The 25,942-nt window shown below is 53.5% G+C and overlaps 1 protein-coding gene across 2 annotated transcripts; it reads left to right on the top strand.

Moving 5' to 3' along the window:
• The first annotated feature begins 375 nt into the window (after window positions 1-375).
• AGTRAP (angiotensin II receptor associated protein) lies at window positions 376-20,178 on the top strand. Of its 2 annotated transcripts, none has more exons than XM_039474454.2 (5): window positions 376-541; window positions 12,859-12,893; window positions 16,428-16,533; window positions 17,927-18,101; window positions 19,520-20,178. In XM_039474454.2, exons 1-5 carry the CDS (start codon window positions 515-517, stop codon window positions 19,633-19,635), a joined length of 459 nt encoding a protein of 152 aa, XP_039330388.1. In that variant the 5' UTR covers window positions 376-514; the 3' UTR covers window positions 19,636-20,178. The 2 variants fall into 2 exon arrangements, with proteins under 2 accessions (XP_039330388.1, XP_039330387.1); XM_039474453.2 differs by having other exon boundaries at window positions 381-541; window positions 17,927-18,122.
• The last annotated feature ends 5,764 nt before the right edge of the window (window positions 20,179-25,942 follow it).

The raw sequence follows: 25,942 nt of genomic DNA on the forward strand, positions 1-25,942 counted from the left end.
TCTTCTTTAACAACAGCGGTTAGCGCATTTAATCCTCACAAGGATCACAGGAGGTTGGTATCCTAAATGACCCATTTACACAGGGAAGTGGGGAGGAGGGTGCCCCCAAGGGTGAGGCACAAGCTGTTGCCACATCAGCACTTCGCGCCTGGACGGTCCCCCGGTTGTCCTGACTGCACCAGTCCCATCAGCCGGCCTCCTGAGATATTTGCCAGGCAGTAAACACCCTGCGCGACAGAAACTCCAACTTTGGCCAGCGGCCTCCAGGTTACTGCCTGCGCGGCGGCGGGAGCCTGGAGCCTGGAGCCTGGGGGAAGGCGCGCGCCGCCGACGCCGTCTCCAGGCAACTGGCGGCGGTCACGTGGCCCGCCCGAGCCCGCCTCACGTGGTCCGGAGCTGTGCCGGGGTTGGAGTCTCCGCAAAGGGCGGGGCGGGGTCGGGGAAGTTTGTTCCCCGAGTTCGGAGCCCAGGAGCCCCAGCTGCTGCCGCGCAGGTGCCCTCGGCCTGGGTCCGGATGGAGCTGCCTGCGGTGAACCTGAAGGTGGCGACGGGTGGGGCGGGGTCCCCTTTGCGGTGGGGGGCGGCATTTGCATTTTCCAGGAAGGTGGGAGGACCGAGGGATGGGAGGGAGAAAGGGAAGGTACAGACCCCAGGAGAGAAGGAGGTGGGCAGGCAAGCCACAGCAGGAAGAAGGATCCAGGCACAGGCCAGCAGGGCTACGCAGAGGGGCCGTTGGAGGTGGCGTGGCAGGGCAGGGCTAGGGCTGTCCCCTCCCGGACTCCGACCCTTCAGCGGGCAGGGCCGGTCCCACGTGCTGTGGCCCACACGCCCAGAATTCCCCTGGAGGAGGAGGAGGAAGGCTCGCGGGAGGGGCTTGGAGGCGGCTCACCTCCCCGGCGCGGGGGCAGGGGCAGGGCCTATCCCCGGGTCCCGGCAGCCTCCTCCTATGCTAAATCGGGTTAAGGAAATCAAATATTCCCAAACAATTCGTTTATAAAGTTTACACATCCAGCGCCCTTACTTCATAATCAAGAAGCACGAACTCCAACAGAAATTACTTAAAAGCAGAAAACCCCAACTTTGTGCACTTGGGAAAACTCTGCAGGGCTTCCTGGGGTGTCTTCATTTCCCGAGCCCTGAGCTCAGCCGGGTCTGGGTGCCAGCGGCTGTTCTTCTTTTTCTCCCCGTCCAGCCCCACCACCCCCGTGTCTGGGCTCTGTTTGCATTACCGGGGCTAGGGGCTTTAACTCTGGTCAGGAAGGTGTGGACCTTGAGCCAAACCGGCCATTTTGGGTCTTAGTGCAGCCTCCTTTGAGGCAATATCCAGGAATGTCCTCTTACTCATGAGTGACAACGCATTTAGCACCCTGTTGGTGTCTGTGACTAAAAGAACCTGAGAGATAGATGGTTACAAAACAGTGACTTAATACACGTTTATTATTACATCTGTGCTATGACTTGCCATGGACACATTTCCCTTCTTTTTTTTTTTTTGAGACTGAGTTTCACTGTTGTTGCCCAGGCTGGAGTGCAATGGTGTGATCTCAGCTCACTGCAGCCTTCGCCTCCCAGGTTCAAGCGATTCTCCTGACTCAGCCTCCCAAGTAGCTGGGATTACAGGTGCCCACTACCATGCCCGGCTAATTTTTGTATTTTTAGTAGAGATGGGGTTTTGTCATTTTGGCCAGGCTGGTCTCGAACTCCTGACCTCAGGTGATCCACCTGCCTCAGCCTCCCACAGTGCTGGGATTACAGGCCTGAGCCACCATGCCAGGTACATTTCCTTTCTTAAACATACTTGCTTCAGCAAACCTTCCTGAAGCGTCCCATCAACAGTGGAGGGGAGAGATGGCTGGAGCAAGGGAATGGGTTTGCGTGGAATGTTCAGCGGGGAAGAAATTTACATGACAGCAACTGAGATTTGTTGGTATCAGTACTCATTGTATCCCAGGCAAGGTGGGGTTAACACCAACTGCCTTTTCTCTGATTAGGGATGTGCTTAAAATAATTGCTAAGAGAGGATCAGGTGAGGGCGGTGGGAGAGAGAGAGCTCTCACTTATGGGTGTCTGTGGTGTGCCAGGTTATTTGTTTAATCGAGGTAACCTTATGAGAAAGCTGATACGGTCATCTTTTTACAGATGAGCAAACTTCAGCTCAGACTGGGTAAGTTGCCAAGGTCCCACAGGGAGTAAGTGGCAGTGTCCGTATTTGAACTCACAGGGATCAGACTCCAGGGCCAGGTCATTTCTGGGGTACCAGCTTACTCAGGGCTGACTTTGACCTCAGCTGTTTGTGTCCTTTGGGAGGGCTTAGTCTCTCTGAGATTTTTTTTTTTTTTTTTTTTTTTTTTTGAGGCGGAGTTTCACTCTTGTTACCCAGGCTGGAGTGCAATGGTGCGATCTTGGCTCACCGCAACCTCCGCCTCCTGGGTTCAGGCAATTCTCCTGCCTCAGCCTCCTGAGTGGCTGGGATGACAGGCACACACCACCATGCCCAGCTAATTTTTTGTATTTTTAGTAGAGACGGGGTTTCACCATGTTGACCAGGATGGTCTCGATCTCTTGACCTCGTGATCCACCCGCCTCAGCCTCCCAAAGTGCTGGGATTACAGGCTTAAGCCACCGTGCCCGGCCCCTGAGATTTTTTTTGAACAACTTTTTGGGCCTGACAGGCTAAGAGCATCCACAGGTGTGAGCTATGCTTGCTTTCTGTATCCAGGATGAAAAGGCTGGTTCTTCCCTTGACTTGGCACATAAGACCTCCTGTCTCCAAGGGTCTTGGCTGCTACCAGTCAGAGACAACTAAGTGCTGGGAGGCCCTGAGGGATCAGGGTCGCCAGGTCATGTATAGAATCTCCTATACGTGACCAGGTGAACTTGAATTTCAGATCAACAACAATCAGATTTTTAATATGAGTATGTCTCAGGCAATATGTGGGACATATTAACAAATTATTCATGATCTGATATTGGAAATTAACTGGGTGTTCTGTTATTTTTTTTTGAGACGGAGTCTCGCTCTGTCACCCAGGCTGGAGTGCAGTGGTGCGATCTCAGCTCACTACAGCCTCCGCCTCCCAGGTTCAAGCAATTCTTCTGCCTCAGCCTCCTGAGTAGCTGGGACTACAGGCACATGCCACCATGCTCAGCTAATTTTTGTATTTTTAGTAGAGGTGGGATTTCACCATGTTGGTGAGGCTGGTTTCAAACTCCTGACCTCATCATCTGCCCACCTGGCCTCCCAAAGTGCTAGGATTACAGGTGTAAGCCACACCTCGCCCAGCCTGGTGTTCTGTATTTTTGTTTGCTGAATCTGGCCACACTGTGGAGGGCAGCTGTTGACTCCTTGCTTGCAGGCCCTTAGGGGATGTTCTGAGATCAGAGCCCTTCAGGAGCTGGGGCACTGCTCCCCACGGCCTGCGCTCCCTCCCACTCTGTCATTTTGTATATTCCTCAGTTAATGGCTGCATGCCTGCTTCTGCCCAGCTCAGCCAGAGTGGGCACTGGTGCCAGCTGAGAAGAAACAGCTGCCCCAGGCCCTTTGCTCAGAGGGCAGCCCCTGAAGCCAGGTCCTGAGCGGCAAGAATGGCATTGTGATGAGCTTAGAAACGACTGGACTTGGCTTCAGAGGTCTTGTGAGAAGAGGACCTTGAGAGGAGGATCCAGTGGTCTAGGAGGTAGTTGAGCACTGGGGAATGAGGACTGCCGGGATGGAGGTGACTTCCTGGCAGGCACTGTGTTGAGTGCCTCCCACGCCTCTCCACCTCCCTGCACCACTGGATCCACACAGCAACACTGAACCAGGCATTATTACCCTACTGTACAGAAGAGCGAACAGCTCTTCCGAAAGTTAGGTGATTTGCCCAAGGTCACTAGGTTCTTTTTTTTTTTTTTGAGATGGAATCTTGCCCTGTCGCCCACACTGGGGTGCAATGGCATGATCTCGGCTCACTGCAACCTCTGCCTCCCCGGTTCAAGTGATTCTCCTGCCTCAGCCTCCTGAGTAACTGGGGTTACAGGCTCATGTTACCATGCCCAGCTAATTTTTTTATCCTCAGTAGAGATGGGGTGTCACCATGTTGGCCAGGCTGGTGTCGAACTCCTAACCTCGTGTTCCACCTGCCTGGGCCTCCCAAAGTGCTGGGATTACAGGCATGAGCCGCTACGCCCGGCCTAAGGTCGCTAGGTTCTAAAGTCATGGAGCCAGTCAAATCCACCTGTTTGCCTCCAGTACCCGTGAAGTTAACTGCTACACGACTCTGCCTCCCATCTGTGGCAGCCCTGACTGGTGTCCCTGGGCCCCGGCCACGCTGGGAGATCTCACTAGCACATGTAACAGGCCACCAAGTGTTGGCACAGGACTGGTAGTATATTCCATTTCTGGGAAGTCCTACCCTGCCGTGGGTTCTCTAGTGGCAAACAAAGGGTTCAGGTCTTGGTGTGCCTAGCCTGTTGGTGTCTCTTCAGCCTTTTCTTCTCCAAGTTAGACTTCCTCATTTCCATCCGCCCTCTCTGGCTCTCCTAAATCCTGACAGTATAGCACAGTAGAAAGAGCACAGGCTTTTGGGGCAGGCAGGTCTGCATTCAAGGCCTTGAGTGGGTTTCTGTGTGTCCTTGAGTAGGTTTCTGAACCTCTCTCAGTATCTGCTTTTTCATTGTAAAAAGAAGATCAATACAGTCCCTACCTCCTAGGCTGATAGATCCCACGGTCCAGGAGGTAATGTAGAATTAGGGTTAAAAATTCAGCCTGGGCCAGGTGTGGTGGCTCAAGCCTATAATCCCAGCATTTTAGGAGGCCAAAGCAGGTGGATCACTTGAGGTCAGGAGTTCAAGACCAGCCTGGCCAACATAATGAAACCCCATTTCTACTAAAAATACAAAAATTAGCCAGATGTGGTGGTGCTCGCCTGGAGTCCTAGCTACTCAGGAGGCTGAGGCGCCAAGGATCACTTGAGCCCAGGAAGCAGAGGTCGCAGTGAGCCGAGATCATGCCATGGCACTCCAGCCTGGGTGACGGAGCAAGATTCTGTCTCATGAAACAAACAAACAAAAACTGGCTGGATAGATCAATTCTGACTTTGCGTCTGGGCTCTGTTGTTAAATGCTTTATGAATTGGGCCAATTTACTTCATCTCTCAGAGCCTCAGTTCTAACCTATACAGTTACTCAGGTGACCTGAGTTACGTGCAGTGTAGACGCAGGGCAGGCAAGTGCTTGTCAGTAGCAGAAATGACTGCTGTTTACGATACAGGATCCCTGTCCCACATAGGTATTTACGGTTAGTAAGCGGATATGTAGTGACTATCCAGATAGATGCCTGTCTCTGATGGTTGAGCCACCCCCGTGGGACAAATGGGTACTGCCTCCATTTCGCAGAGAAAGAGGCTGAGTCCTTGGCGCCTGGACCAGCACCCGCCTCTCCTATTCCTAACAGCATCCTGGGACCTCCTGCTGCCTTGGCCCATTGACACCTGTCTGGGAAAGAGCTGGCGACCCTCCCCTGGATGGAGCACTGTAGTGAGGGTCCAGGAGCTCGTCCTTCCTACGCAGCTGGTAATGGTCCTGGCACTGCCTTCCATTTTGCTTAGGCCCCTCACCTGCTTCCAGCTCCTCTTTCAGGCAGTACCTCAGAATCCTTGTCTCTTTGGCTACCAGGAAGCTCCCTCAGGGGCAGCAGACAGTGCTTTTGTCCTGACAGTTACTGGGCCCTGCTTCGCTGGGCTGCCAGGCTGGTTTGGCTCAGTTTCTTCCTGGAGCCTTCCTGCACACTAAGGCTTCTCTGGGTGTCCTCCTGTTACAAAGATGAAGAAACTGAGGCAGGGGAGGCTTAGGCTTCTGTACATTTCTTTTCCCAGGGGCTTAAGAGAAGCAATCAGATGGTGCTAACTTTCTTTCTTTTCTTTCTTTTTTTTTTTTTTTTTTTGAGACGGAGTTTCACTCTTGTTACCCAAGCTGGAGTGGAGTGCAATGGTGTGATCTCGGCTCACTGCAACCTCCACCTCCCGGGTTCGAGTGATTCTCCTGCCTCAGCCTCCCAAGAAGCTGGGACTACAGGTGCACACCACCATGCCCAGCTAACTTTTTTTTGTATTTTTAGTAGAGATGGGTTTTGTCATGTTGGCCAGGCTGATCGTAAACTCCGGACCTCCACCTGCCTCAGCCTCCCAAAGTGCTGGGATTATGGGCATGAGCCACCAGGCCTGACCTTTCTTAATATTTATAAAACCAAAGTGAAGTCACGCAGAGGGGGCTGTGTGTGGTCTAAGGATCTGCAGTATTCCAGGTTATATTGTTTTCTTCCCTAGCAGAGATGGCCGGGGTGTGGGCCCAGCTGGGTGCTCTAGAAGGCTTTATCTTACAGCGCTAGAAGGCTTTATCTTACAGGTTACAAGCATGACCCTTGGGGTACCCTGTGGATCAGTGGCCCCTTGGGACTCAGCTTTTCATGCCATTCTCTTTGGAATAATCCAGGGCTCTGCAGGGCCCATTTATTAAAGACCTACTGTGTGTACAATCTAGCTGTAGGAGCCAGAGCATTGAAAATGAAGATCATTTCTAAAATAGGCCCAGAGTGGGAAGGGTTAGGTGTTGATTTTGGGGAGGAAAGGGGTGATGGGAGCTGCCTACCCTCTGTCTCCTTCCTTGCTGTCTTCAGGTCTAAAAGCTGGATGTTGGGACCACTGTGGTACACTTCGCGGTGTGGCTCTCAGCGAGTTCCTTCCTGTCTGTGGTCCAGGGTTGACTATCAGACAGAGGGGACAGTGTTAGCTCTGAAGATAAAGATCAGAATTGTCCTCATGCCCAGCCCTGCCCACCCCCAACTTCCTGTCCCTCCCTCCTCCACTCCCCTTGCCTTCCACTCCAGCCACACTGGCTTCTGTTCAGTTTCCAGAATGTTCCATGCCCCACTTCTACCACAGAGTGGGTGCCGTCCCTCCTGCTCTAAATGCTCCTCTTTCCCCTCTGCCTCCCCCATCCCTTCCTCAGAGAAGCCCCTGAGCCCCGCCACCCTCCCAGCCTCCCTGCCGTTCAGTCAGGTACGCTTTCCTTTGCTATAGCTTTCCTTCAGGATGAGGGTTTACTGCACCCCCATTCCTAGAGCTGAGTATCTAGTTAGCAACATCAGTCTTGAGAATGCAGCTCCGAATCTGCTCTGCATACCCCTGACTCCCCAGGGTGGTGGAAAATCAGGTGCCAGTGATGCTGGGTGACATTGTCAATGTTTAAGAAACTTAGCACCATTTGATGACTTCAGGCCCTTGGGAAATGAAATCCATGGAAGATGACATCTCCCCTGCCTCAGTTTCCCCTCTTTGTAATGGGGAGAGGCCTAATGGCTGGACAACACAGCCTGGATCTGAATCCTGGCTCCGCCACTGGCCTGCTCTGTGGCCTTGCATCCCTTCCTTCTGAGCCTCAGATTCTCAGCAGTAAAATGGGGTTAATAGGACCTCAGAGGATTGTAAGGATTTAGTTCGTTTGTATACAGAAAGCACTTGGAATGGCACCCAGCACATAGGAAGTGCTCAATAGTAGATGAAGGTAGGTGAGGTGATGGCGAAGATTTCTTCTAGAGCTAGCCTTCTGTAACACACAGACTTGGCCTGGTCAGATCAGAGTCTTGAGATCTCATTTTTTTTGAGACAGAGTTTCACTCTATCGCCCAGGCTGGAGTGCAGTGGCATGATCTCGGCTCACTGCAACCTCTGCCTCCTGGGTTCAGGCAATTCTGCCTCAGCCTCCCAAGTAGCTGGGATTACAGGCGTGCACCACCATGCCCTGCTAATTTTTTGTATTTTTAGTAGAGATGGGGTTTTGTCCTGCTGGCCAGGCTGGTCTGGAACTCCTGACTTCATGATCCACCCACCTGAACCTCCCAAAGTGCTGGGATTACAGGCATCAGCCACCGCGCTCGGCGTGAGATCTTAAAGTTGGGTGCATCTGTTCTTACAGAATAATTTTCCTAGTCTTCTGGAGCTGGGAGAGGAATTTCTTTTGGGCTCACTGCATACTTGACCTCCCAGGCTCAAGTGATTCTATGCCCGGCGTGAGATCTTCTTCAAGTTGGGTGCATCGGTCCTTACAGAATTATTTTCTTAGTCCTCTGGAGCTGGGAGAGGAATTTCGTTTGGGCCACAGAGCCTTGTGGTTCACTCTGGTCCTGGGCCCTGGAGGTAAAGGTAAAGCATTTCAGCCGCCAGCTCTGGATTTCATCTGGCCCCACGTGTGGACATTTCTCACAAGCCCAAACAGTTCCCAGCTGAAGGCCCGTGCACCCAGCGGGGAGGTTGGGGGCACTGATTTTGGAGGCGGGTTTGAAATTTAATTTGTTTTGCCACTTGCTATCTGTGGAATCTTGATCAACATAATTTATTTCTGAGCCTTGTTTTCTCATCTGTGAAATGAGGATAATAGTATCTGTTCCAGAGGCTGTTGTGAAGTCCGGATAAGGTCATGTGAGACGTTTGGCATAGGGCCTGGCACATAGTTGGTGTGTAGTCAAGAGTAACTCTTCTAGAAATGCTTTTTCCTCCTCTGCCAGAGTTCTTCCCTCCCCTCCCCTCCCCTTCTCTGTCCCTTCCTCTCCTCTCTCTTCCCCTTGCCTTCTCTCTCCACTCCCCTCCCCTCCCCTGCCCTCCCCTGCCCTCCCCTGCCCTCCCCTGCCCTTCCTATCCCCTCCCCTTCTTGCCCTCCCTTTCCCTCCTCTCCCCTCCCCTTCCCTTCCTCTTTCTTCCTTTTTTCCTCCCTCCCTTCCTTCCTTCTCTCTCTCTCTCCCTCTCTCTCTTCCCCCCTCTCCCTCTCCCTCTCTCTCCCCACTCCCTCTCTCTCCCCCCTCCCTCTCTCTCTCCCTCTCTCTCTTCCCCCTCTCCCTCTCCCTCTCTCTCTCCCCTCCCTCTCTCCCCCCTCCCTCTCTCTCCCCCCTCCCTCTCTCTCCCCTCCTCTTCCCACTTCTTTCTCCCTCTCTCTCCCCCCTCCCTCTCTCTCCTCCCTCCCTCTCCCACTCTCTCCCCCCCCTTTCTTTCCCCCCTCTCCTCCCACCTCTCACTCCACCTCCACCCCCTCTGTCTTTTTTACAGGATCTTGCTCTGTCCCCCAGGCTACAGTGCAGTGGCATCTCAGCTCACTGCATACTTGACCTCTCAGGCTCAACTGATTCTCCCACCTGAGCACCCCAAGTAGCTGGGACTATAGGCGCACTCCACCACGCCTGGCTAATTTTTTTATTTTTTGTAGAGATGGGATCTTACTTTGTTGGCCAGGTTGTTCTCGACCTCCTGGGCTCAAGCAGTCTCCCCCCTCAACTTCCTAAAGTGTTGGGATTACAGACACGAGTCACCACGCCCGGCTCAGTGTTCTTTTTTGCAGGTGGTGAGGTCGCCTCCTGCCTTTCCACCCAGGCCAGAAACCCAGGCCTTCTTTGCAAACCTTGCCCATGTCGGCGCCAGCACGCTGCCTCTGCCCCAGGCATGTGGCATCTCCCTCCCAGCCTGAACCCTCGATCCTTTGAATAAACCTTGAGGGCCCTCATTGACCACCAGGTCCCGTTGAAGCTTCCAATTTGGAGTTCCCAGCCTCCCAAAGTCTCTGTGCCACCTCACCCCCACCTTAGCCATCTCCATGCCCACCATCACCCACTCAGGGCCTGGGGCTTGGCCCCACCTTTGCTTGGCCAAGCCCAGCTCATACTTTGTATTCAGCCAGGGTCCCTTCCCTTTGGATGCTCTCGATGTAGCCGCCTGCCATCTTGAGGCAGCTGTCCTTTTTTTTTTTTTTCTCGAGACGGAGTTTCGCTCTTGATACCCAGGTTGGAGTGCAATGGCGCGATCTCGGCTCACCGCAACCTCCGCCTCCTGGGTTCAGGCAATTCTCCTGCCTCAGCCTCCTGAGTAGCTGGGATTACAGGCATGTGCCACCATGCCCAGCTAATTTTTGTATTTTTAGTAGAGACGGGGTTTCACCATGTTGACCAGGATGGTCTCGATCTCTCGACCTCGTGATCCACCCGCCTCGGCCTCCCAAAGTGCTGGGATTACAGGCTTGAGCCACCGCGCCCGGCCTTTTTTTTTTTTTTTTTTTTTTTTTTTAAGACAGAGTCTCACGTTGTCACCCAGGCTGGAGTGTAGTGGTGCCATCTGGGCTCACTGCAACCTCCACCTCCCAGGTTCAAACAATTTTCCTACCTCAGCTTCCCAAGTAGATGCAACTACAGGCACCCACCATCACGCCCAGCTAATTTTTGTATTTTTAGTAGAGACAGGGTTTCACCGTATTGGCTAAGCTGGTCTTGAACTCCTGACCCCAAGTGATCCACCTGCTTTGGCTTCCCAAAGTGCTGGGATTATAGGCGTGAGCCAACATGCCTGGCCCGTCTGCCCTTTGTTCTGTGTGCTTTCCAGTCAGGGCCTTTTTGATGTCCCGCAGTAGAGACCAGGTCCAGGAGAGGAGGCTGTTATTTTAAGGATAAAGAGGGCATTAAAAATGGTAAAATATTGTAGCAGGTGCAGTACCTCCTGCCTGTAATTGCAGCACTTTGGGAGACCAAGGTCAGTGGATTGCTTGAGCCGAGGAATTTGAGACTTGCCTGGTTAACATAGGGAGACCTCATCTCTACAAAAAACAAAAATTATCTGGGTGTGGTGGTGTGCACCTGCAGTCTCAGCTAGTGGGGAGGCTGAAGCGGGAGGATGACAAGCCCAGGAGTTCAAGGCTGCAGTGAGCTGTGATGGCGCCACTGCATTTCAGCCTGAGCCACGGAGCAAGACCATGTCTCAGAATTTTTAAGAAGTAGATGATTGCAGAAATCCAGAAAAATAGCCAGAGGGATTTTGTTGTTATTTTTCCTTAACATAAGGCACACCGAGCTATCACCCTGTAGGAAAGTGTCAATGGCTTTCCTCTTTGCACTTGGCATGAAGCCCACTCTCCTTCCTGAGGCCCTCAGGCCCCCCTACCTGTCCCCAGCTACCCTCCCTTTGCCTTCTCTCTCTAGTCACAACACCTGCTTTCCCCCCTGCCCCCGCAGTGCCCTAGCTCTAGTGTCCCAAGAAATCATCCCCAGTGAGTCCCCCACCCACCCACTCCGCTTCCCATCCAGGCCTCTTCTGGTGGCAGAGCAGATTCCCTGCGTTCTGCAAAGGGGTCCCGATCCAGACCCTCAGAGAGAGGTCTTGGATCTCGAACAAGAAAGAATTCAGGGCGAGTCCGTAGGGTAAAGTGGAAGCAAGTTTATTAAGAAAGTAAAGGAGGCTAGGCGTAGTAGCTCAAGCCTGTAATCCCAGCACTCTGGGAGGCCAAGGCAGGTAGATCACGAGGTCAAGAGATCGAGACTATCCTGGTCAACATGGTGAAACCTCGTCTCTACTAAAAATACAAAAAATTAGCTGGGCATGGTGGCGCATGCCTGTAATCCCAGCTACTCAGGAGGCTGAGGCAGGAGAATTGCCTGAACCCAGGAGGCGGAGGTTGCGGTGAGCCGAGATCGCGCCATTGCACTCCAGCCTGGGTAACACGAGCGAAACTCCGTCTCAAAAAAAAAGAAGAAAGAAAGTAAAGGAATAAAAGAACGGCTGCTCCACCGACAGAGCAGCTCTGAGGGCTGCTGGTTGCCCATTTTTATAGTTAATCCTTTTTTTCCTTTTTTTTTTTTTTTTTTGAGACAGAGTCTCACTCTGTCGCGCAATGGCGAGATCTTGGCTCACTGCAACCTCTGCCTCCTGGGTTCAAGCAATTCTCCTGCCTCAGCCTCCAAAGTAGCTGGGACTACAGGAGGGTGCCACCACACCTGGCTGATTTTTGTATTTTTAGTAGAGAAGGGATTTCACTGCATTAGCCAGGATGGTCTCGATCTCCTCACCTCATGATCCACCCGCCCTGGCCTCCCAAAGTGCTGGGATTACAGGCGTGAGCCACCGCGCCCAGCCTATGGTTATTTCTTGATGATATGCTAGACAAAGGGTGGATTATTCATGCCTCCCCTTTTCAGACCATGTAGGGTGACTTCCTGACGTTGCCATGGCATTTGTAAACTGTCATGGCGCTGGTGGGATGTAGCAGTGAGGATGACCAGAGGTAGCTCTCGTGGCCATCTTGGTTTTGGTGGGTTTTGGCTGGCTTCTTTACTGTATCCTGTTTTATCAGCAGGGTCTTTTTTTTTTTTTTTTTTTTTTTTTTTGAGACGGAGTTTCGCTCTTGTTACCCAGGCTGGAGTGCAATGGCACGATCTCAGCTCACCGCAACCTCCACCTCCTGGGTTCAGGCAATTCTCCTGCCTCAGCCTCCTGAGTAGCTGGGACTACAGGCGTGCGCCACCATGCCCAGCTAATTTTTGTATTTTTAGTAGAGACGAGGTTTCACCATGTTGACCAGGATGGTCTCGATCTCTTGACCTCGTGATCCACCCGCCTCGGCCTCCCAAAGTGCTGGGATTACAGGCTTGAGCCACCGCGCCCGGCCTATCAGCAGGGTCTTTATGACCTGTACCTTGTGCTGACCTCCTATCTCATCCTGTGACTTAGAATGCCTAACCTGGGAATGCAGCCCACTACGTTTCAACCTTGTTTTACCCAGCTCTTATTCAAGATGGAGTTGCTCTGGTTCATGTGCTTCTGATGCTTAGAAGGGGTGTAGGTGCCAGCTGCCCCATGGGAGGGGTGAAGGCATGAAGCGGCACCTCCCTGGCCTGGACTCCCTTCTTCCTCCTCCTTCACTCCTGGAGTTGGTGGCATGTATTTCAATAGACATTTCTGAGGCCCTCAGAGGTGCCAGGTTGGGGGGGCCTCCTGTGTTTTCTGCCCCGAAGCTTTCCTGCGCCTGTGATGGTCACGTTCACAGACCTCTCCCCCACTTGTTGTGCCACAGGTGATTCTCCTGGGTCACTGGCTGCTGACAGTCTGGTAAGTGACTCTGTGGGTTTCTGCATGTCTCCTGCGGTCTCTGGGTCTGTGTCAGTTGGATTGGCTTCTGGTTCTGCCACGTTTTAGCCAGGTCACTCTGGGCCAAGCAACTCTGCCTCTCGGGGTCTTGATTTCCATCTGTATAATGGGCATAAGGCCGGCACACCTCCAGGAACTGGGAGGAAGAAGTAGAAGGGCCCATCGGAGCTCCCAGGGCCTGCCCCACAGCGAGGCCTCAGTGTTGCAGGTTTGATTTTCACCTTTACCATCTCTTTTTTTTATTTTATTTTTTTTTGAGATGGAGTCTTGCTCTGTTGCCCAGCCTGGAGTGCAGTAGCACAATCTCAGCTCACTGCAACGTCCACCTCCTAGGTTCAAGCGATTCTTCTACCTCAGCCACCCAAGTAGCTGGGACTGTAGGCAAGCACCACCACACCCAGCTAATTTTTATATTTTAGTAGAGACAGAGTTTCACCATTTTGGCCAGGATAGTCTCGATCTCTTGACCTCGTGATCCACCCGCCTCGGCCTCCCAAGGTGCTGGGATTACAGGCCTGAGCCACCACGCCCAGCCTACCATCTCTTTTATTTGTTGAGCTTCTGGAAAGATTTCTCTGCCAAACCAAGACTGGAAGCCATTGAGCTCATGTGTGCACCTTGCAAACCTGGAAGTGCCCAGCGCAATAGTTGTGAGTAATATGAACAGTAGCCATCGTGGTTCACGACCTTGAGAAGCAGGGCAAAAATACAGATTTCTTAGTCACACTCCCCAAGATTCTGAGTTGGCGATTCTGGGTTGAGACCCAAGCACCTGCTTTCTTTTTATTTATCTTTTTTTTTTTTTTTTTTTTTGAGACGGAGTCTGGCTCTGTCGCCCAGGCTGGAGCATAGTGGCACAATCTCGGCTCACTGCAACCTCCGCCTCCTGGGTTCAAGTGATTCTCCTGCCTGAGCCTACTGAGTAGCTGGGACTACAGGCATGCGCCACCATGCTCAACTAATTTTTGTATTTTTAGTACAGACAGGGTTTTACCATGCTGGCCAGGCTGGTCTCAAACACCTGACCTCAGGTGATCCACCCACCTCGGCCTCCCACAGTGCTGGAATTACAGGCATGAGCCACCATGCCTAACAGCACCTGCTTTCTTTCTTTCTTTCTTTCTTTCTTTCTTTCCTTTTTTTTTTTTTTGAGACGGAGTTTCGCTCTTGTTACCCAGGCTGGAGTGCAATGGCGCGATCTCGGCTTACCGCAACCTCCGCCTCCTGGGTTCAAGCAATTCTCCTGCCTCAGCCTCCTGAGTAGCTGGGATTACAGGCACGTGCCACCATGCCCAGCTATTTTTTTTGTATTTTTAGTAGAGATGGGGTTTCACCATGTTGACCAGGATGGTCTCGATCTCTTGACCTCGTGATCCACCCGCCTCGGCCTCCCAAAGTGCTGGGATTATAGGTGTGAGCCACCGCACCCAGCCTCTTTTTTTTTTTTTTTTTTTTAATGTTTTCCTACAGTCTAACAGGCGTCCCCAGACTTTTTACACAGGGGGCCAGTTCACTGTCCCTCAGACCGTTGGAGGGCCGCCACATACTGTGCCCCTCTCACTGACCACCAGTGAAAGAGGTGCCCCTTCCTGAAGTGTGGTGGGGGGCCGGATAAAAGGCCTCAGGGGGCTGCATGCGGCCCATGGGCCGTAGTTTGGGGACACCTGGTCTAGCACGTGAACCTGCTTTCTTTTTTTTTTTTTTTGAGACAGAGTTTCGCTCTTGTTACCCAGGCTGGAGTGCAATGGCGCGATCTCGGCTCACCGCAACCTCCGCCTCCTGGGTTCAGGCAATTCTCCTGCCTCAGCCTCCTGAGTAGCTGGGATTACAGGCACGTGCCACCATGCCCAGCTAATTTTTTTTTGTATTTATAGTAGAGACGGGGGTTCACCATGTTGACCAGGATGGTCTTGATCTCTTGACCTTGTGATCCACCCGCCTCGGCCTCCCAAAGTGCTGGGATTACAAGCTTGAGCCACCGCGCCCGGCCTGAACCTGCTTTCTTAAAAGCAAAAGATAAGATGGTTTATTCAAAGACCTATTGAATCCAGTGACACTAAAAACCTGCCTTGCACATGTCTTCTGCATGTTGCCCTTCAGTGAATGTTATATAAATCTAGGAAGTGGTCGCTGCATGGAGGGGCAGGCAAGGCCCAGTGGGTTTGGTAATAAACGAGGTAGACTCAGTTTCTGTCCTTCTTGGTCTTCTTTGCAGCATAGCAGGGTGACAAGAGCATGGCCTCCCCAGCCAGACTCCAAATTCCAGCCTCACTGCTCAGCAGCCATGTGAGCTTGGGCAAGTTACTTAACCTCTGTGTGCCTCAGTTTCCTCATCTATAAAGTGAGGATAACAATAATACTTCCTGCCTAGGGTTGTTAACATAAATGCACATAAATGAGTTAATTTAAAGCAGTTAGAACCAGCCGGGCACAGTGGCTCACACCTGTCATCCCAGCACTTTGGGAGGGCGAGGCGGGTGATCACGAGGTCAGAAGTTCGAGATCATCCTGGTCAAGATGGTGAAACCCCGTCTTCTACTAAAAATACAACAATTAGCTGGCGTGGTGGTGTACGCCTCTAATCCTAGCTACTCAGGAGGCTGAGACAGAAGAATCGCTTGACCCTGGGAGGCAGAGCAACGTTGTAGTGAGCCGAGATCTTGCCACGGCACTCCAGCCTGGCTGACATTTGGAATAAAATGCAGACTCTTCACCAGGGCTTAAGGGGCCCGTGGGACCCCGGACACAGCCCCGCCCTCCCTGACCTCCCAACCACAGCCCTGTGCAGTGGGCAAAACTCTTGTCAAAAAAAAAAAAAGAAAAATAGTAGAACCATACCAGGTACTAGCAAGTGCTCTGTGTTCACTATGATTTTGATTGGATTGAAAAGCGAACAAATCGGTCAACAATGTCAGTTAGTAGCAATACCCTAAAAGGTAGAATAGGGTGGGCCTTGTGTTAGGAAAGTGACGAGGTCCTACTTAGCATTGGTGGGCGAGGGAAGGAGTCTCAGAGTGAACATTCGAGCTGCCACTCAATGACAAACGGGGGCCAAGTGTCAGGGTAGAGGGCACCCACTGCACAGGGCTGTGGCTGGGAGGTCAGGGAGGGCAGGGCTGTGTCCGGGGTCCCACGGGCCCCTTAAGCCCTGGTGAAGAGTCTGCATTTTATTCCAAATGGGATGGAAAACTGTTGGAGGATGTTTAGCAGAGGAGCGACAGCATCTGAATACACTACCGGTTGCTATTTAGAGAACAGAGTGGCAGTCAGGAGGCTGTTATCTGGCAGGAGAGGGAGGTGCTTGGGACCGGTAGGGACACAGCCAGATCCAGGGTCTGGGTGGGAGACGAGCCCATGGGATTTGCTGGCGCACAGCCAGGTGGCCTCAAAGACTAAGGTCTGTTATGGGAGGAGGCCCTGAGACCCCCGGCGCAGGAGGGAGGTGACCTGCGGGTCGGTGGCCGCCTGACGGGACTGAGCTGCCTCTTCCAACAGGGGCTGCATCGTGTTCTCGGGCTCCTATGCCTGGGCCAACTTCACCATCCTGGCCTTGGGCGTGTGGGCTGTGGCTCAGCGGGACTCCATTGACGCCATAAGCATGGTGAGCCGGGGTGGGGTAGAGGCGGCAGGGTGGGGGCCGCAGCACAGGGCGAGACACAGCCTGGCTGTGCCTCCCTGTCCCGTCCAATCTTCCCTCTCTTCCTGGGGCCACCACTGCCCATTGTCTAAAGCAGGTGTCCCCAAACTTTTTACACAGGGGACCAGTTCACTGTCCCTCAGGCCGTTGGAGGGCCACCACATACAGTGCTCCTCTCACCGACCACCAATGAAAGAGGTGCCCCTTCCTGAAGTGTGGCAGGGGGCCAGATAAATGGCCTCAGGGGGCCGCATGCGGCCCGCGGGCCGTAGTTTGGGGACGCCTGGTCTAAAGCCTTGTTCTTCAGCCTCCTGGGCGTCAGCCCATGCCTGTCTTCGGGAGCCAGCATGCTGCTCTTCTTGCCTGGCTTAGAGAAGCCCAGGTCTGCCATTATCTCCCCCAAGAAAGCCATGGGGCGGGTCCCACCAGTGCCCCAGATTGGCCACTCTGCAAGAAAAATGGAGCATCCCCTGTAACCTGCCTCTGGGGCTCCCTTTTAGGGGAGGGGACCTGGCTGGGAGACCCGGCCAAGGGGGCACACCACTACTTTAGGAAGGAGAGATGACCCAGGCTGACCGAAACCTCCCACAGGGGAAGCTTCTCAGCACCCACCAAGCCCTGTGGGGCAGCGTGTGCCCCCACACTGGCTCTTCAAGCTTTGGCCAGGGCTTGGGGTGACTGAGGAATGAAAAGGGATTTTCTTTTTCTTTTTTTTTTTTGAGACGGAGACTCGCTCTGTCGCTTAGGCTAGAGTGCAGTGGTGCGATCTCAGCTCACTGCAACCTTCGTCTGCCAGGTTCAAGCAATTCTCCTGCCTCAGCCTCCCAAGCAGCTGAGACTACAGGCTTGTGCCATCATGTGCGGCTAATTTTTTTGTATTTTTAGTAGAGATGGGGTTTCACCTTATTGGCCAGGCTGGTCTCGAACTCCTGACCTCATGATCCACCTGCCTCAGCCTCCCAAAGTGCTGGGATTACAGGCATGAGCCACCGTGCCTGGCCCTGAGAAGGGATTTTCTTTGTGTTGGAGACGGACTGGGTGAACTCCAAGGAACCTTTCTTTATGGAGGTTCTAGAGCCAAGTCCTATGCCCATCATGGTCTTGGAGGTGATGGAAAATGGGTGGGGAGGGAGGCTCTGTGGAACCGAGACCTGGACCCTCTGTGTTCCTGCCCCCAGACTGCAGTCTCAGCCAGGGGCTCCCCCACGGGTCCTGCCTGCTTGCTTGCTTGCTCGCTCAGTTTTCCAGCAATCCCCGAGGACACAGTAGGGCGTGAGACAGCTTCCCGTCTGGTACATGGTGGGGAGCCACGGGGCGTGGCAGGGCTCTGGTGCTCATCAGTGAATGTGTCTTGCAGTTTCTGTGTGGCTTGTTGGCCACTATCTTCCTGGACATCGTGCACATCAGCATCTTCTACCCGCCGGGAAACCTCACGGACACGGTCCGCTTTGGCGCAGGCATGGCCATCCTCAGCTTGCTGCTCAAGCCGCTCTCCTGCTGCTTCGTCTACCACATGTACCGGGAGCGTGGGGGTGAGCTCCTGGTCCACACTGGTGAGGTCCACCACCTCCGGCCAGCTCCCCACCACTGCCATCTCTCCCTTGCCTGGGCCCCAGCCTCTCCCCCAGTGAGCCGGCCTTGCCCCATGGGGCCAGCGATCAAGGTGCAGGGAGAGCATGGCATGGGCACTCTGTACCAGGCTGGATGAGCCCAAGCTCCTGGTCTCTGCTGCAGGAGCCCAGGGGTCCCCTGGCTGTCCTGGTCTGCTGTGACTTTCCCCTGCTGTGAAGCTAAGGCTGGGCCGTTCTCTCAGCCTAGAGCACAGGCACAGCTGGGGGTGCCATTTAGTTCCCAGGGGTAGCCCTGGGCTGTCTCGGGCACCTACAGGTCTCCTCTCCGTTCCCACCGGGCCCTGACACTGGAACCCCATTTCCTGCCATGTGGGGTCTTTCCTCTCCTGCGGCAGAGATTGTGCTAGGTAGCCAAGGAGAGCCTGCTCTAGCGTAGGCTGTGGGAGCCTCAGCGAAGATGGCCCTGAACTGTGGGCACTCTCCCTACCCACCAGCCCCGCCCACCCCGCCCTCTCCCACGCTCTCTCTGAACTCCTGTACCCCTTCTGCTGGTGGCTGAGCTGTTTGCCTGCTCTCTGACGCCTCTGTCTCTCCTTTCTCTTTGAGAGGAGTGGAGGGAGGTGGTGGGGTGTGGCCTTCTACCTTTCACTCCTGAGAAGAGAGGCCCCAGGTGGCCTGTGACTGCCACCAGCTGGTCGAGGGTAAGAATGGCCTGGGGCTGCCCCCAGGGAAGCGGCACCAGAATGTATCTCCCATTGGACAGATGAGAAAACTGAGGCCCACAGCCCTTGGGACATGCTCAAGGTCCCAGGATGAATGTACAGAGGAGGGGATGAGCGTGAGGAGTGTGAGGTGCTTGGAGCCTACCGTCCTGCCTTGGACTCAGCCCCAGCCTCCGAGGCCGTCTGGATATAGGAATGTGGTGTCGTCCTGCCTGAGAGGGGAACTGGAGAGGGGAGCTGCAGAGGAGCGCATGGGCCCAGGGCTGGTGTCCCTCTGCCCAGGTTCCTAAGCACGTGCTGCCTGAGGCACCACCCCATGGCACAGTGGCCTGGAGCCTGGCTTTGAGCTTGGCTGCCTAGGTGCGGGTCCCAGCATCATCGCTTCGAGCTGTGTGATCCCAGCAAGTCAGTTCATCTCTTTGACCCACAGTTTCCTCATGTGTAAAGTGGGGGTGATACCCGCTGCACAGGAGTACGGGAGGATTGAATGAATGATACACGCTAAAAGCCTAGTGCCTGGGGCTGCTGCCTCTGTCTCTGGTGGTGTCAGGATGCCCCGCCCCAGGGTGGCAGGGGTGGATCTTGCGTCGGACTCAGCAGAACGTCTCGAGTTCTCCCCATTCACTTTTCTTTCCCATCATGTCCCCTGCCACCCAGGTTTCCTTGGATCTTCTCAGGACCGTAGTGCCTACCAGACGATTGATTCACCAGAGGCACCCGCAGATCCCTTTGCAGTCCCAGAGGGCAGGGGTCAAGATGCCCGAGGGTACTGAAGCCAGCCACGCTGCACCTGGCCCCACTCCAGGTTCCAGGGATGCTCCTGACCTCCATCTCTGGGACCTAAGATGGAATGTGTCTCTAGCTCACAGGTTACCTGAACCAAGTGCCCTGAGAGGCCAGGAACCCCCATGGGCCACCCAGTGCCACACACACTCCTGTCCCAAACTCCTTGAGGCCTCCCTCCCTTCAGGGCACCCGCTGGTTCCCGGGCTGGAATGAAGATCTTTCTTCACCTCCTACCCCATCGTGGCACCACGGAGGCCCCCAGCCAAGTCCTGCCTGACCGTAGCAGGCTCAGGCCTTTAAGTCCTGGTGACGCCTGTTTGTCGGGCTTTGGGGGAAGCCCTGAGAGCTTCAGGTCTGCTCAGCCCCAGGAGCAGTCTGGCGTGGGAGTGAGGTCCTGTGCTTCTCACTGCCTGGCCACGTGGTTCCTAGCTATACAGGGCTGGAGGGCAGAGGCATCCGCAACACTGACACACCGCAGCCTCCAGCCTCCCTTTTCGGAGCCACAGCATTAAAGTTTGGGGAGTTCTGTAGATGGGCTGTGTTTTGAGCCACTTTCAGTCTCTTGGCTGGGGTGGGGCCTGGCCTTGTTCCTGGGAAGATTTCTCCTGCCAATTCCCAGGTGGAACCTGCCCTGGGCCACCCCATTCTGTCGTGGCAGGAGGAAATGGGCGTGTTCGTTGGCTGAGCTGGGCTTCTGCCTGTCTCTGGCCTAGCAGAGGCCACAGCAGAGAGACACTGGTGGGTGTGGTGTGTGGCATCCATTTCTCTGAACCAGATGACCCAAGCACCGGTTTGAATCCTGCTCTGCCCCTTACTAGCTGCGTGCCTTCAGTGTCTTCTAGAAAGGGTGGGTGCCTGCTCCAGGTGTAAAGTGCCTGGCATGAGGAGGGCTCCCTAAGTGATGGCGAAGTCGTTAGTGGACCTGCTCCTCGCGCCAGTGATGACGCTGGGTTAGGCGGCGGGGCGACCTCTTCCTGGCAGCCCGTGTGTCTGGTCACAGCTGACTTGGACTGACTCATCCAGAACCTCCCCAGGGCCCAGGCCTTCCCCACTGACAGGTCTGGCTCTCCACAGCTTGCACTTCTGCCCCCTGGACCCCAAGGGCCAGGACTTTCCCAGACCATCCTGGCTTGTCCCTGGCACAGGGTCAAGGCCTAGTGCACAGCCCCCATCATTCACTTGTGTCCGTCTGTCAATCAAAAGAGGTTCAGTACCTGCCTGGTGCCGAGCGGGCTGGGGGCTGCAGTGGTGACCTTTGGAAGCTGCTCTCTCGACCTAGGCGTCTTCCCACCTGGAGGATGGCAGACAGGGACAAGAGCCCCAAAAGAAGGGGCATGGGCCTCTGGGCCTGGAAGGCAGGCTGCTGTGGGGAAGGGCGCTGCCGAGCAGCAGCAGTTGTGAGAAACTGGAAACAGGCTCGCTGTCAGGAGACGGACCAGTAAGTCATGGTCCATTTATTATAGAGAGCACAGACCAGTAAGCCATGGTCCATTTACTGTAGGGAATATGGACCAGTAAGCCATGGTCCATTCATTATAGGGAATGTGGACCAGTAAACCAAGATCCACTGTAAGCCACGGTCCATTCATTATAGGGAGCACCCACCAGTAAGCCACCATCCATTCATTATAACGAGTATGGACCAGTAAGCCATGGTCTGTTCATTGTATGGAACCCGGTGCAGCAGTTGCAGCAGACAAACCAGACCTATTTCTACCAACGATGGTCCCCACAAATGTGAACAAAGCAGATTACAGAATGGCATTGGGATGAATTTTCAGACCTCACTGCTTGGGTGTGTGTTGTTCCTGGGTGTATATGCAGTAAAATAGAAAGCAGGGACTAGAAGGGCACCTGTCAAGTTAATGACAAGCCATCCTGGGTGGAGGGGTGGTGTGGCCTGAAGGGAGTGGGACTAAGACCCAAGGCCGTTTCTGTTGTGTACGAGGCTTCCTGGCCCCGGGAAGTCTTGCTGAGTGCCAGCGTTGGGAACGGGTCAGATTCCTGAAGGGAATGAGAAGCCAGGGCAGGGGCTTGGCCCAGGCAATGGGGAGCAGATGATGGAGCCTGGACCACCCAGAGGGGAGAGTATCTAGAGACCTCAGTTCCTCATCATCCCAGATCCCCAGGTTGAACTGGCTCTTTGGCAGAGAGGACAGAGGGAAGCTTCTGTCTTGGGGGTGCCCCAGAAGCAGAGCCTGTGATGAAAGCGAGGGAGCTGGGTTTTCCCGTCATTGGCCAGGAGCCGCCAGAGAGGGTAACTTAGATTTGCAGGCACCATGACCCCTGACCATGCAGACAGTTGGGACCCGCAGAGCCGTCAGAGGCAGACAGAAATAGTGAAGGAGGCACCCATGTGGCTGCCCCTTCCACACAGCGGCCCCGAAGGGAGAGCTTCTAACACACAACAAACACCGCAGAGCCCACTGTGAGTGAGGCCGTGTTCCCGAGGCAGGGGATGCCAGGGTTCGCGAAGAGTCACCGGGGCGTTCCATTTAGCATGAGACATTCTAGGCAGCAAGACAGCTAACAAGGCCCGAGGCAAGAGTGGCTGAGCAGAGGGTGGGAGCCGGAGGGAAGAAGACGAGGAGGTCAGAAGGTGGCCAGGGCCAGATGTGCAGGCTTAGCAGGTCATTCTGAGGACTCCAGGTCTGGCTGGATGAGATGGGAGCCCCGGAGGGTGTTAGGCAGAGCGGGACAAGGTCTGCCTTACATTCTTTTTGTTTTGTTTTGCTTTGAGACAGAGTTTCCCTCTTGTGTGGGCTGGAGTACAATGGTGTGATCTTAGCTCACTGCAGCCTCCCCCTCCCGGGTTCAAGCTATTCTTCTGCCTCAGCCTCCTAAATAGCAGGGATTACAGGCACGCGCCACCCTGCCCAGCTAATTTTTGTATTTTTAGTAGAGACAGGGTTTCACCATGTTGACCAGGATGGTCTCGATCTCTTGACCTCATGATCCGCCCACCTCGGCCTCCCAAAGTGCTGGGATTACAGGCTTGAGCCACTGCGCCCGGCCTCATGTAACTTTTGTTTGTTTGTTTTGTTTTGTTTTGTTTTGTTTTGTTTTTTTGAGACGGAGTTTCACTCTTGTTACCCAGGCTGGAGTGCAATGGCGCGATTTCGGCTCACCACAACCTCCGCCTCCTGGGCTCAGGCAATTCTCCTGCCTCAGTCTCCTGAGTAGCTAGGATTACAGGCACGTGCCACCATGCCCAGCTAATTTTTTGTATTTTTAGTAGAGACGGGGTTTCACCATGTTGACCAGGATGGTCTCGATCTCTTGACCTCGTGATCCACCCGCCTCGGCCTCCCAAAGTGCTGGGATTACAGGCTTGAGCCACCGCGCCCGGCTCATGTAACTTTTAAAAGCCCTGTGTCTATAGGGACTTGGAAGTAGCACACCCCACAGGTTTATATAATGTCTGACATTCTAGAGACTGTCAATTACAGGAAGCAAATTCCTCTTGCCTCTGGTCTCCTGCTGGAGAGGGCTCGTGTTAGTCTGTTCTCATACTGCTAATAAAGACATGTCAGAGACTCGGTAATTTATACAGGTGAGAGATTTAATGGACTCACAGTGCCACATGGCTGAGAAGGCTTCATCATCACTGCAGAGGCAAATGAGGAGCAAAGTAACGTCTTACATGGTGGCAGGCAAGAGATAGAGCCCTTGCTGGAGAACTCCCATTTATAAAACCATCAGATCTCGAGACTTATTCACATCACCAGCACAATAGGGGGAACCACCCCCATGATTCAAGTATCTCCACCTGGCCCGGCTCTTGACATGTGGGGATTATTACAATTCAAGGTGAGATTTGGCTGGGGACAAACCATATCAGGGCTGAAGTCACACTTGTCCAGTTTGCAAATCTATTTCTTGTTTTCACAAAGCTGAGCCTTCCAGATGAGGAAGCCAGAGAAATTGCCCCTCGGATATCACTGCCTTCTCCTGTTGGCCAGAACTAAACAAAAGCTGTAGTACCTACAGGGCCTCTCACCTCAGGCCTGTTCTCAGTCTGCAGAGTGGCCTGGAAATTCCTGCTCTCACACTGTGTCTCTAAACTGGCTCCGGAGTCAGTGAGCCTTGGTTTAAGCCCTCCATGTGCTCTGTAACTGGCCGTGTAAGAGACACTAGCTCTTAACCTCACTATGCCTCAGCTTCCGCCTCTGAAAATGGGGACCATAATAGTACCTGACTCAGGTATTAGGAGTGAAAATGGTGCGACACGTGTTTAATAAATGTTAGATCTCATGATCTGTACCACTGTGTACATTCATTCATTCAGAGAGGGAAGGCATCCAAGTGGCCTGTGACTGGTACCAGCCGGTCAAGGGCAAGAGTGGCCTGGAGCCTCCCACCCTGGCTGACCTCAAGCTGTGTCCAGACCTGCCCCGGGTGAGGGGTGCCAGAACGTTTCTCCCATTGGACAGACAAGGAAACTGAGGCCCGCAGCCCTTGGGACTTGTTCAGGGTCCCAGGATGAATATGCAGAGGAGGGGATGAGCGTGAGGAGTGTGGCATACTTGGGGCCCTACGGCCCTGCCTTGGACCCAGCCCCAGCCTCCGGAGCTGTCTGAATACAGTGATGTGGCGTCTTCGTGCTTGGAGGGCAGCTGGAGAGGCATGCGTGGGCCCGAGGCTGGTGTCCCTCTGCTCAGGTTCCATGGGGAAGCCCACGTCACAGTGGCCTGGAGCCTGGCTTTGGGCTCGGCCTGGGCGTGGGTCCCAGCATCGTCAGCTTTGAGCTACATGGTCTCGGGCAAGTCAGTTCATTTCTTTGACCCAATTCTGTGAACATTTCTTGAGTGCTTTCTACAAATTTTCAAAAGATTGGAAAAATGTTCAGGAAAGAAAACAGATTTTCCTCACTAGCAACAGAACTCAGGACCCAGTTCTCCAGGTGGTTGGGCGCTTTTGTGCACACCTCTCAGTCTATCTGCAGAGTCAACAGGTTCTCATAAAATGTTATATCTGAGGCCAGGCACAGTGGCTCATGCCTGTAATCCCAACACTTTGGGAGGTGGAAGCAGGTGGATCACAAGGTCAGGAGTTAGAGACCAGCCTGACCAACATGGTGAAACACTGTCTCTAATAAAAAATACAAAAATTAGCCAGATGTGGTGATGCCTGCCTGTAATCCCAGCTACTCAGGAGGCTAAGGCAGGAGAATCGCTTGAACCCGGGAGGCGGAGGCTGCAGTGAGCAGAGATCGCGCCAGTGCACTCCAGCCTGGGTGACAAGAGTGAGACTCCTTCTCAAAAAAAAAAAAAAAAAAAAAAATTATCATATCTGAGATGAATATTCAGTATCACAGATTTGAACTTGAGGGAAATTTAGACTTCCCCTAGCCCAGTGGTTTTAAAAATATTTTATTTCAAGGCCAGGCACAGTGGCTCACGTCTGTAATCCTGGCACTTTGGGAGGCCAAGGCAGGAGGATCAACTGGAGTCAGGAGTTTGAGACCAGCCTGGTCAACATGGCAAAACCATGTCTTTGCTAAAACTACAAAGATAAGCCTGGTGTGGTGGCTCGTGCCTGTGTTCCCAGCTACTTGGGAGGCTGAGGTGGGAGAATCACTTGAACCTGGGAGGCAGACATTGCAGTGAGCTGAGATTGAACCACTGCACTCCAGCCTGGGTGACAGAGTGAGACTCTGTCTCAAAAAAAAAAAAAAAAGATTTCAAATCCTTTGTTTAAAAGAAATATTCAGTATATAAGAGGCAGCAGGTCTGATCAAGTATCCTTTCATCACTACCAGGGAACCCCAGGATCCCCAGAGCATAATGGGAAAGCTGATCTCCTGGATCCTAAATCTCCTAGACACAGGCCCAGAAAGGACAGCCTTGGAAAAGGGCACACGGAGACTTGATTTCAGAGCTGAAATGTGGCAATGCAGAAATTAGGATTCTCAGCAGAGTTTTAAAAGAATGAAAGAGAAGTACAAGTGAAAAATACAGTGATTAAAATCAGAAACTCGATGGCTAGGTTAATTCATAGAATAGATACATCTGGGCCGGGCGCGGTGGCTCAAGTCTGTAATCCCAGCACTTTGGGAGGCCGAGGTGGGTGGATCACGAGGTCAAGAGATCGAGACCATCCTGGTCAACATGATGAAACCCCGTCTCTACTAAAAATACAAAAAATTAGCTGGGCATGGTGGCGCGTGCCTGTAATCCCAGCTACTCAGGAGGCTGAGGCAGGAGAATTGCCTGAACCCAGGAGACGGAGGTTGTGGTGAGCCAAGATCACGCCATTGCACTCCAGCCTGGGTAACGAGTGAAACTCCTTCTC

Source organism: Saimiri boliviensis, chromosome 11 (genome assembly GCF_048565385.1).
Source record: "Saimiri boliviensis isolate mSaiBol1 chromosome 11, mSaiBol1.pri, whole genome shotgun sequence".
NCBI lineage: Eukaryota > Metazoa > Chordata > Mammalia > Primates > Cebidae > Saimiri > Saimiri boliviensis.